Below are 12,384 nucleotides of genomic sequence, written 5' to 3' on the forward strand. Positions count from 1 at the left end.
AGACACTTGCCTTCCTCCATTCACGGCCCAAACGAGCAATCCTTCTGGCAACGGGCACGCACCAAAGCAATCCAATCCTGTGCCGAAGCCGGGAAGGCGTGGTTTCGGAAACGCCGACAATAACCGCGCTACAGGGAAGTGCCTGTTTAACGCTTAACTTTGTATTCGCCCTAAGCAGAAAGATCAAACTGCTCGAGAATTGTCGCAAGTAGAGAGAACACACGGCTGATGTGACAAGGCCAACAACATGGCGGCCTCCACGACAACCGAAAAGGACTTCGTCTGGTGCGCGTCGTACGCTCAGCGAGAATTCAAAGTCCGTCGCGCCGTCCGCATACCTTGCGAACTTCCTTTGAAAGAGATCGTTTTTGGAGTCATGCAAGATGACAACCTTCCCTGCTACGTCGAAGACGGTGAGTTGAACCTGTTCGAAGTGCGTCCATCAAAACTGTCGCGCAGGGTTGGCGTATGTGAGCCCGGTGTGTTTGTTGCAGATTTGACGAACAGCTTGAGTGAGTTCGTATCCCGGGAGACGGAGCTGTTCTACGACGACGCTGCTACCGCGGCGATTGAGAAGTTCCGTAAAGACGGAGACGTCGCCACCTTGGCCGCGCGGTGGACACGAGATTTCAAGGAGGTGGGTGCGTTATTCAAGCGGCCTTCTGCAGTTAAATTCATGGTTCTACCACTCATGAGCGCGATAATCTTGAATACTTGTAAATTTCGCTCACTCAATTGACATCAGATGGTGTATTAAGGTCAGAATTGACTTTGAATGTAATGTTTGCGTTGAAGTGGCCCGCTGCAAGATTTATGAGATCGTTTCCCAAATGAAAATATGTTTTTTTTTTCTAGCTGGATTATTGAACCAGAAATTTCTTCTAGCTAGAAACATTCTAGCTGAAATAGGCAGAATTTCTAGCTAGAAGTTCAGTTTCTAGTTCATCTCTAGCTAGATTGAGATTTACTTCCAGCTAGCATTTGTCAGAAAAAAACCAGCAAGCTGGAAATAATAATCTCTAGCTAGGCAAGAATTTTTCTAGTTAGAAGCTGTCGATTCCAGCTAGAATCTAATAATCTAGTCAGAAATGGAAATTATGATTTCTTGCTAGAAAGGCTCTTTCCATTTTCACAGGGGTTTTGGATTCGAGCTCGGCGTTATTATCGCCAGTGTATATATTTTTAGGCGAACAATCTATCCCAAAGAGTTCAGGTATCAAAATAGGCAGATTCAGTGTGCCGTACGTGTGTTCGGAACCATAAAACAAACCAATTCTTGACGTAACTGTGACGACATTGTCTTTTATAATTCTGCAGGAACATTTTTGCTATGCGAGCCCAGAAGCGGAGACGCCAGACAGCAAATTCCCGGCCATGTACCATACGCTGATACACTCACCAGCACTCGACACCATGCTAAACTTGGAACATACGTATGCACTGGCGATCGGTGACATGGTTCGTGAACGGGATCAGACACTGAGCCATCTGCAAAAAAGGTGATCCGTTTCAGGATTTCTGTGTTGTTTTTTTGGGTTATAATGGTCTGACGGTTTTTGTGCAAAATGGATGTTAGATTGACGTGTTCATGACAATTGTTGTTCGTCACTCTAGGCAGACCGTGGAGATGGAACAAAGCGTGCAACAAGTGGGACTTGGTCTGACTGACCGTGATATAAATGACATTGCAGCCAGGCATTTTGAGGAAACTCAGGTAGGGGCTTGAGCCATACCATGGTTGACGGTACACGCACGCATAAAAAAGAAATTGAAGGCGTGTGTGAGTATAACCCATGGACCATTGCATTCCAGAGAGTCTCGGACCAATGGGAGAGTCGCATAGACTCCCTGAAACAGACACAGAAGAAGGAGTTTCATGACTGGGTTCGAACCGTATACGAGGACTACATCGTTAGCAAAGGTGGTCGAGGATTTGGGTAAGACATAGAAGCTTGTTTTCTCACTAAGGGCATGCTCACTAAAAAGTTGTCCTATGGGTGTTTACGTGAGATTGTGGAGGGTTAGTGATGCTGCAAAATATTGAGCATTCGTCTTGACTGTAGTAGTACAGGCACAGAAAAGAAACTAAGAATTTACCATTAAAAATATCTTGCTGCGTTGTCATCACCTTAGGTGGAAACCATAAAAAAAAATCAGTAAATATTATTTCGCAAGACGTACATCTGCGAGAACCTGGTAACATGCTGCATTATTATAAACGGTTGCACGTGGCAAGCTGTTCCAATGGAAGGCTGTAAAGTAAAAAACTGGCATCTAGGGGCAACGTTCATGGGAAACGTAATTTGTATTCACAGGAATATGGTTTTAAACATTCCAACCTATACAGCTTGCTATAAATTGTAAGCAGTTAACATACCAAGTATTGGTGGTAGTATGACTACTGCTACCTTTCAGCATGGAACTTGTTCCTGTGAAAATAGTGTTCTTACTTTCTGATATTTTGGTTGATGTATATTTTGTTTTCAGCATTCTGACTGACCCAGTGCAAAAGACTTTGTAGGTTGTGCAGTAACAAGTTTTTTTTTTTCTGCCCTGCAGTGAACGCATGAGAGCAGCGTCAAAAAGTTTGGCTGGGCACGACGTCCAGAACTGGACACCGCCCCCTCCGCGGCCTTCTGAGAGCTTTACAATTCACTTGGGTGAGCAAACATCAATCCAGAGTAGTTGCAGAGACTACTCAATAACGCATGTGGCTGGTGATGCCAAGAAATGTCTTAGAGCGTCAGTGCTAGACAGAGGGTGTTTGGAGTTTGTTTAGTGAGGATGCTTGCTATAAATAAGGCTACTTGCAAGAAGGAAATACCTTTGTTACAGCTAGGGAATGTATACTGTGTGCTAATAACTATGTTTGTGGTTACTTTCTCAGGATATAAATTATCTTAGAATGTACAAACGACATCATTTTTGCAAATCACAACAATCGGGGAAAAATTTACATGAAGTATTACTACTTCAAAAGCAAATACCATATTCGTGCAGCGTAAATCATTGAGAATTCCAATGAGTGAACAGAAACAGGCTTTTCATGTTCCAAACAGTAGGTGCGTAGGTTGTTTTTTTCTTCGCTGCTCTCAATGGCAAGACATGACCTTTGTGATTCCGAAGGTGTTCAATTCATATAGGTGTGTATATTTTGTGGGGCAGTTAGCAAAAAAGGAGGTAGGTTTGTACACTGTTTACTGTGTCACAATCATATTTTCCCATCAAACCTCAAGTCTTCAAAATTTATTACTTTGTTTGGGTGAGTCGATAAAAAGTATTGATGTTTATAAGACTGCCAAGTGCTGGAAAATGCATTGTTTTTGCACTCCCTTTCAACAAGCAATTCAAGTTTCACCTCTAAATACTAGGAATGAACTTTCACAACTTTTTTAGTGTCTTCTTATTGACAGAATATTCCTTATTCACTCATAAATTGACGTTGAATGCTGCCACTTGTCTCTCTTATTCCAGTAATGTCATGAATCAAGAGTCGTGCATCCTATCACGAAGCGAACCCTCACTGAACAAAAGTTGCCAGATTTGCCTCTTGCACATTTGAAAGCACGCATGCTCATCTTGTCTGTTTGAATGTTCTCAACAAGCTTTCGCCCGCCGCGGTGGCTCAGTGGCTAAGGCGTTGAGCGGCTGAGCACGAGGTCGCGGGTTCGATTCCCGGCCGCGGCGGCCGCTTTTCTGATGGAGGCGAAAAGCAAAAATGCCTGTGTGTACAAGATTTCGGCGCACGTTAAATATCTCCAGGTGGTCAAAATTAACCCGGAGCCCTCCACGACATTGGCCGATTGACGCAAGGAACGGTGTCTTATGTGACCATATTTGTTGAGCGAGCACTCTGTTTCGCAAGACGATTATTTTCCTCCACTACCTCCATTGCCTGCGTTGCGTTGGTGCGTTAAACCCTACAATCAATCAATCAGTCAACAAGCTTTCAGTCTGCTTTTAAGATTTGTGTTGTCTGTGGCCGTAAGTGTAGGAAATCATTGGTGGCAGCTGTACCAATCTTCATATTTTCTTTTTTTGTTGTTGCCAGGTGTAGGATATCCATCATACAGACTTGTCGATTCATGGATGTATAGTATTTGTACTCTGTCTTTAGTGTCCCGTAAGAGGAATCTTATGTTCACTGAGTAAACAAATGAAAGGCATTCTTCCCAAGAAGAGGGTGAGATGCCCTTGTCCCCTTCATTGGCTTGAGAGGGGGCACCACCCACTCCACAAGAGGGTTGGGATTGTGCTAGTGCTTGCCAGCGACATGAGGACGACTTGCCACTATTGCTTGTTTTGAGAAATGGGCTTGTAATTCCTCTTACCATATTTTTGCGCATATAACCCACACCTCCACTTTCCGTTGATGAATAAAAATGTACTACTCAAGCAACATTACAAATTTGTTTATGCAAAGGAACTTACCTAGATGACTTGCCGCATACATTTTTTCAGGTTGGTATGTTGTTGAGCTGTGTGTGAGAAATAAGCACTGTCAATGAGATAACAGCAGCTTAGTCGCTATTACTGCTGTGAGGGCATCACGGCCCGGCGCGCATTGCGGTGAAGCTGCACCAAAGGAAATACCTCGCATATAATCCGCACCTCTACTTCAGCGCTGAAATTTTTGCATTTTTGGTGCGGGTTATACTCGGGAAAATGCGGTATTTTGGCTCCCTACTGCATCATTGATTACCTAGCAGGTCATAACACCCTCAAACATTGAAGAGTGGCTCATTGTCATCACATGTCGCGCCGTGCGTAGGTACAAATCCTTGTTTGGATCTAGGCGGTCGGCGTACTCTGCCTGAAACTAAAAGAAGCGATAAAGCGAGTGCGTTGGTTTATTGATGGAATGAACAGAAAGGTTTAGAGACTCGAGCTCTGACAGCTTTGTGTGCTCACCTCCCCAGGCTCCCAGCTGAAAGTCATGCACAACCTGCGTCTGCTGTCGGCCAATGCACTGGACCTCTGCCGCCACGTCACGTCTGGCATGGGGTGAGTGTGCGAACCTGCGAAATGTACACGGCAGGTGGCACCTAGCATTGACACCTGTCAAAGAGGCCATGCAGATGAACTACAAGTTTGTTTTATTTGAAAGATTTCGTGTCTTATAGTGCCCACAGCGCTTGTCCGGCAGAAAACGATGCTTTATTCACTGAGAAACTGATAAATTTAAGTGAAAATTTTGATTCTCCCGCCAAGCCGTGTGATTTCGTGACGTCTGCCATGAAGTCACAAGAACAGCTCTTCAAGCTAAACCTAGTGTGCTATGGAGCCTCGTTTACCATTGGTCAACCTAGACGGCGCCACCATACTGCGGTAGGCCGTTAGCTGCCTTTGCTTTGTTTTTGACCGTATTTGTGCCTGGCTTGCTTTTGTTCAGGGAGAAAATAATCGTTTCACGAAACAGAGTGCTCGCTCGACAAATATGGTCGCATAAGACACCGTTGCTTGTGTCAATCGGCCAGTGTCATCTGGGACAACCCCAAGGCGCTGCAGTGCTGTGCAGCTAAAACAAGCATAGTGCACCAACAGCAGTACGCATCGGTCCTTCTATGTTTACGTGCACTTTTGTAACTTCCACTGTTTACCCCGCCATTCTTACTGCTATGAAAAGAATGTGCCCTAAAATTAAGTGCAAATAGCTCGTTCGACAAGCTTGTAAGCCTTGCCTAGTTTGTGTTTGCTTTTTCCAGCCTCAGCCAATCGCACAGCTGGGCACATATGACATCATAGGATCTGTTGCGGGAAATGAGCAAGTGGGTTGCATGTCCATTCCCTTTTTTCTGAATTATGTAGATTGTTTGAGTGAAGTTTACGTTAAAAGTGGTGTCAGTATGGCTCTAACGAGGCAATCTTTCGAATGAACCAAACTTTTGTTTTGTCTGCATGGCCCCTTTAAAGGCGGTAGCTCTCGACACAATTCTCAGTGCTTTGGTCGGAATCGACATCACTTTGGGTGATATCGTCAGGGGGGCTACAGTGCAAAAGTGGTTGTGGAAATGACGCATCCTGCAGCCAGTGGAAGCATGCAGGGAGCACTTGTAATGCTCCTGAACAGAGGCTCTAGAAGATGGCAAGTGGCGATGAACCATCCAAAAGATGGTGCAGTGGGGCAAATTGTTGCTGGGTGGCTGCACACCTTCCTTCGCAGTTGCATGTCTCTGGGGATCTTTAAAAGGGCTCATTAAGAAACTTTGGCATACCCCTGGTGGTCATATACCATGTCGCAGGATTTAAGAAAGATCAGTGGTTCACTGACCTTGCAAAAAAAGTTTGGCATATATGAATGGCAACCTATTTTATAGGGAAGTGTGTCTGACATCCTCAAGAGAAACATGCGGGTTGGGCAAAAGTGCATCATGCATCTCAAGGACGATTGTTTGATTTGCTGTGCCATCAGAATAAGGGATTCCAAATTAAAGGCTTCCATGATGCGATTGAATTTGAGAGTTTAAGCCACCAAAGCAAATAATATCTTGAATGAAAGCACATGCTACTGCACATTTAGGTTCTTCCTGAAAAAATTGTCTCCTCTTATAGTGTCTCAGAAGGCAATGTATGCTCTCTCAGCCATATGCTGCTCATGCTGCAAGGTTCCTCCACGCTATATACCCTCCATGCTATTGACTGGAGCCAATAGCAGAGCAAACTTTTCACAAGTTGCACAGTAGGACAAGTTTCATGCAATCCTGCTCATTTTTCTAGTATTCTGGTATTTGGTAGGATTTCATCTTAAAGTCAACATGTTCTGTGTTCTGACCATTTCCTTCCAAAGAGGAATTAGCCCTAAATCTTTTTTTTAAGTTTTTATCTGTGCTGTAGTGTGGTTGCCAAAGACAAGAGCTGAGCTAAGTCTGCAGAACAATCCCAGTTCGGATTGCAACTAGTGAGTTGACAAATGTGTAGCTTATTTCTGGTGAACGGAGACCTTCAATTTAACAGACTTCATAAAAGAACCTTCATAACTGCAGACTGCTATAATACTTCAAGATGACACAGACCAGCTTATTGCTTGCAAACTAAGATGAGGAACGGGCAGTTGCGTGGGCAGTGTTGTTCCTCAGTAACTGCTTCCATTTCTGAGCCTCTTAAGCTCTGTGCAGCAGCTTTCTCCTTTCGATCTTGCAGAACTGTAAAGTGGGAATCCTCCGTAGATTTCGGAAGATGCTGGATTACTCCCGGTTGTCTTTTCACGCACCGCCCAATGCCGTCTGCGCAGTGTGCCGGCACCACAGCGGTTGCAGATGGCCATGTCCCTCTACTCCAACAGCCTCTCAGGCATCGTGCTGCTGGTCGACAACAGGATCAACTCTTACGTCGGAATCAAGAGGGGTGCGAGGCTCTGCCTTTTCTCACTACCAATGCGCAAACCATTCCCTTCCCCTCTTGGCGAGTGGGAATCTTAAAACAACTTCTTACCCGCCGCGGTGGCTCAGTGGCTACGGCGTTGCGCTGCTGAGCACAAGGTCGCAGGTTTGATTCCCGGCCGTGGTGGCCGCTTTTCTGGTGGAGGCGGAAAAGCAAAAACGGCCATGTGTACGAGATTTCGGCGCACGTTAAAGAACCCCAGGTGGTCAAAATTAATCCGGAGCCCTCCACTGTCTGCTGTTGCCTCATCGCCTGCATTGCGTCGGCGCGTTAAACCCTACAATCAATCAATCAAAACAACTTCTTTTAATTTTCATGTAAACATTGTGAAACTTGTCAGTCTTGCTGTTATTTTCCCACTGATTTCGAATATGCCCTTATTTTTTCAGTTGGCCAATTAGTTCCCAGGATAATTAAAGATAATTTGCCATTTTTGGTTAAACAATAGACAAAACAGTGTTGGTCATAAAACTGTAATCTTTTCATTTTCCAATACTATGAACCCTGGTTGATGCAATAATTGAAGCGGTGTTTTTATGCACCGCTTGGAACTAATTTTACAGCTCATTAAACTTTGGTGGCACCAGTGGCAAGGAACCATTTTGAATGCCCATTTCAAACATTGAAGTTTAATGAGCTGTAAAATTAGTTCCAAGCGGTGCATAAAGAAACCGCTTCAATTACTGCATCGACCAGGTTTCATAGTATTGGAAAATGAAAAGATTACAGTTTTATAACCAACACTGTTTTGTCTGTTGTTTGACCAAAAGTGGCTGTTTATCTCTAATTATCTTGGGAACTAATTGACCTACTGAAAAAATAATGGCATATTTGAAATCAGCGGGAAAAAAAAACAGCAAGGCTGACAAGTTTCACAAAGTTTACTTGAAAATTTAAAAACGGAATTTTAAGACCAGTGTGTCCCCCCTTAACAGGCAGTTGCAACAAGCTGGGAGGGTTGAAATTCTCGCACATCTTATTGTGTGTGGCCAGGCTTGGGTAGAAACCTCTTATTTGAGAAATAAATGCATCAAGAGGTAACCCACCACTACGTTAGTAAACAAACGCACCATGGTTACATGCTTGCAGGGCAATGTAAAAGTTCTCTTGTGTTTACAAGATGTTAGAGATGCGGCGCAAACTTAAAGTACTGAGGGCCAGTATACTACGTAAAACGTCTTTCTTCGTTTTTGGGTAACATTGTCGTAGGTTGTGTTCAGGTGCAGAATAAAGTTGGATGAAAGCCTGTACTTTACATGTTTGCTTTGTTTCTGATCCTCAAGTCATTCTTCAAATTCTTACTTATGCTGGAATTTTCTTTCGCGCAACATTTCCCAAGCAGCCTCAACAGATGCCCTGTTCAAAATCAGTCTCTGTGGGCACAGATCGATGCTTCATTTACAGCTGTCGATGGCTCGTCCTTTCTTGTTCAGACTTTGCAGCGATTTGCCACGAGTCAACGGAGCTTCACTTTTCGGACTTGGACGAGCAGCTGGAGACCATCCGAACCAAAGCCCGAGAAGTCAGTGAGGTCCGAGCCGCGGCCAGTTTGTCTGGGTCAGAAGGCTCGAGCCAATCCAGTCGCCGATCCAGTTTCTCTGGGCAGGACAACTCGGTGAGGCTTTTCGTGTGTGTGCTTCACAGCTCCTCTCTCACATTCGGCAAACTAGACTGAGTGAAGTTCTTGCGACATGTGAAAAAAATATGTCTAAGTAACGATGTCGTGTCAGTAATTTGTAGTGAATGACAAGAACTGGGAGTCTCAGCATTAAGGCGGACTAGTGCTCCTAGCACTGCACGGGGCTAAGCTCTAGGTATTTCGTTTTGATCCACCAGTTACATAAGTGACGGCGAGAGTGAAACTAACCTTTTTCATACTTGGGAAGGCAAATGGGGATGTGACCCGCCGCGGTGGCTCAGTGGCTAAGGCGTTGTGCTGCTGAGCACGAGGACGCGGGTTCAATTCCCAGCTGCGGCGGTCACTTTTCTGATGGAGGTGAAAATCAAAAATGCCCATGTGTACGAGATTTTGGTGCATGTTCAGGATCCCCAGGTGGTTAAAATTAATCCGGAGCCCTCCACTACGGTGCGCCTCATCGTCTGCATTGCGTTGGCACGTTAAACCCTACACTCAATCAATAAAATGGGGATGTGGATCAGTGGGAATGTTTATTAAGTGGCACATATACAAGATCAAGTTCTCAGCAGATGGTAAAGGTTGTGCCAAGTCAAAAAAAGAAACAAAAACTACAGAAGTATTGCGTTGATGAGACAAACTGTGGTTCGGTGCTTTCTTCTCCTCTTTGTCATTGTAGTTTTTGAGCTTCTTAGCCCTATGTATCTGAAAGTTGTTTGAGGTTGACAGTAACAGTGTTTTGCAAGGGCCTGATACTAAAATAAAAGACACAGATAAAGGCAACATTATCATTTAAATGAGCAGTGTCTGCTTAGTTCCAGAAATATTCGTGAAATCCTTCATGTGGATGTGTAAATCTTGAGGTAATTTTTAATCAAGAGAGTTACACTAACAGCAAAAAAAGAGAAAAGGAGGCAGCATGTTGTCTAAGTAGTTTCAGAGACAATAACTTTGCCTCCTAAAGAACATCATACATAACAGAGCACTGCATAAGGGTGGGGCACTATCCTAAAGTAAGCCGCATATTACCGTAATTACCCGATTCTAACGTGTACCTTTTTTCCAGAAAAATAGGTCGAAAAATCGCATGCGCGTTAGAATCGGATATGAAACTGAAACTGCTGAAACAACGGAAATTTCGTCTCGTCCATCGCCATCTCAAGATGGCGCCAAAGCTTTTAGCAACAATTTTTCGGACGCAGGAAGCATAGGCGCCCAGGCTTTTCTATCGGCGTTCACACAAATCGTCAAATCGTTTCACTTGCGCACTTGATAACAGCAATGGCAGCAGCGGCTCTCACGCGTTCAAAACGAGTGGTCGGCTGAAGCGTGCGCCTCTGGAGAAGTTCGCAGGATGGGCGTGCGAGGCATGGGCCACGATCCCATCGATCATGGTTGAACGTTCGTTATGAAGTGTGGCATCGCGAACGCGCTTGACGGCACCAAGGACGAGATGTTGTGGTCAGCGGAGAGCCACGAGGAGGTAGATGGGTGAGATTACTTCGTGAAATAAATCGCCCGTTTATCTGGCATTCGTTTTTTTTTTTTTTTGCTCACAAAGTTCCGTGAGCGTTATATAATCGGAAGTGCAAGTTTTTTCGGTTTTTTGGCCAGGAAAATAGGGTGCGCATTAGAATCGGGGGCGCATTAGAATCAAGTAATTACGGTAAGTGTGTGACCATTTTGACACGGTGGAACATTTTTGAGGTCTGTAACGGATATGTTAAAGAGGTCATGAAGAGATTTAAAAAAAAATTGTGTTGTGTGGGTATTTATAACTGTGGACCCTTGATATACATACTATGTATAGCAGTCCCTCTGAACAATACAGTAAAACCTCGTTACAAGAAGCACTCAAGCGAACTAAAAAACGTGTCTCTTGTAACCAGGGCCTCTTGTATGCAATGTTGCCAACATGGCGAACGTAGGAAAACCAACGAAACTGCTTTCATTCAAATGTCTCTTGTAACCGAGTGTCTCTTGTAGCAGTGCATCTTGTAATGAGCTTTTACTTATCAGCAAATGCTGATACGGTTTCACCAAGGCTTTCCTCCTAAGCTGTGAAGCGACGTAATGTTAAAGGAGCCGTAATGTAATGTTAAATCAGCAAAACCATTTAAGGTTAAGGTGTTTTAAAAGATGCCCTTCCGTTCTTGATATAGAAAACACAATAAAAATCAGTTGTCTGTCCCTTTAAGTAACCAGTTCAGCCAATCAGCTCCCTCGTGTCTGCACAACATGCTGGCGTCAACTCCCAGTCAACAAATCCTAGTCAGCCACGCAGGCGGGTGGTGCAGGCACAAGTAACCACGTTTAGCATAAACTGGGCACAGTCGAACCCCGCAGTAGCGAAACTGCCAGGGAAGGCGAAAAAATTTGCTGTTGCGGGAATTTCGTTGCCGCAAGAATGAAACATAAACAACAGAAAAATTGGCCGCAAACCAAAAGTTTATTTCTGGAAGTCGGTTGCATTACTTTGCAAGCCTTACCTTGGAGCAACTTTACAGCTCAGCTCTCACACTACGAGTGGTTAATTGCTAGCCTTTGTGCGTGCCTAAGAATGACAGTGTTGTCAAATGCATCCAAAACATCTCGCGGGTTTGCCATATCTGCAGATTTTTCTCCCTGGCCCTCAGCAACCGAGTATGTCTGAGCATGCAAGGGAAGCCCAGCTTTTCCTGTTGGTGTGTGTGTGTGTGTGTGTGCGTGTGCGTGCGAGAGAGAGAGAGAGAGAGAGAGAGAGAGAGAGAGAGAGAGAGAGAGAGAGAGAGAGAGAGAGAGAGAGAGAGAGAGAGAGAGAGAGAGAGAGAGAGAGAGAGAGAGAGATTTATGTTTACCAAACAGCGGCACCTCGTTGTTCCAATGCTGTTTGCAAAACTAAGTGAGCACTGCTTTGTTGTCCTTGCTTTTCGAAATGGTAGAGTGAGCTGCGGGAGGTTCCAAACTCGTTGGTGCTATCCTCCCTTCGTCCACTTGAGCAACTGACTTGTGCAATGATGGCTGCCTTATCTTGTAGTGATAAAAATTTGCGCTTTTGGGTTGGCAAAGGCATCTTATTGAAAGCAACCGTTCTGTTTGCCGCACACACAACAAACGCACGCGCTCTGTTCAGCTGTAGCCGGCTAGCGTAACCCAAGCCAAAGCTGTGTTGGCCGTGCCGTGAGTCACCATGTGTCGCCCCCTGGTGGTGTCACTGTGAGGCTGCCTCCACGGCCGCCTGTTATGCATTCTTTTTTGTAAACAAATATGGTGGCAGCCATGCAAGCGCGCTGTGGCAGAAGTTCACGCACTTTGAGTCCGAAAAAAATGCATTTTAGCACTTTTCGGACACTGTTAGCCTCAAAAGGGTAGGTTAAATGCTGACCGGA

At 44.7% G+C, this 12,384-nt stretch overlaps 1 protein-coding gene across 1 annotated transcript in view; it reads left to right on the forward strand.

Moving 5' to 3' along the window:
- The window catches only part of LOC144138252 (FERRY endosomal RAB5 effector complex subunit 3), a 20,933-nt gene continuing 8,549 nt past the window's right edge, over positions 1-12,384 (forward strand). Inside the window, exons 1-9 of the mRNA XM_077670436.1 lie at positions 1-413; positions 495-637; positions 1,318-1,499; positions 1,615-1,714; positions 1,813-1,937; positions 2,560-2,660; positions 4,920-5,004; positions 7,232-7,344; positions 8,814-8,995. Coding sequence (XP_077526562.1) covers positions 248-413; positions 495-637; positions 1,318-1,499; positions 1,615-1,714; positions 1,813-1,937; positions 2,560-2,660; positions 4,920-5,004; positions 7,232-7,344; positions 8,814-8,995 — 1,197 coding nt within the window. The 5' untranslated portion in view covers positions 1-247. The remainder of the gene's footprint in view (positions 414-494; positions 638-1,317; positions 1,500-1,614; positions 1,715-1,812; positions 1,938-2,559; positions 2,661-4,919; positions 5,005-7,231; positions 7,345-8,813; positions 8,996-12,384) is intronic.

This window comes from Haemaphysalis longicornis, unplaced genomic scaffold, assembly GCF_048455015.1.
Source record: "Haemaphysalis longicornis isolate Haplotype H1 unplaced genomic scaffold, Haemaphysalis longicornis Haplotype H1 scaffold_5, whole genome shotgun sequence".
In the NCBI taxonomy this organism is placed as follows: Eukaryota; Metazoa; Arthropoda; class Arachnida; order Ixodida; family Ixodidae; genus Haemaphysalis; species Haemaphysalis longicornis.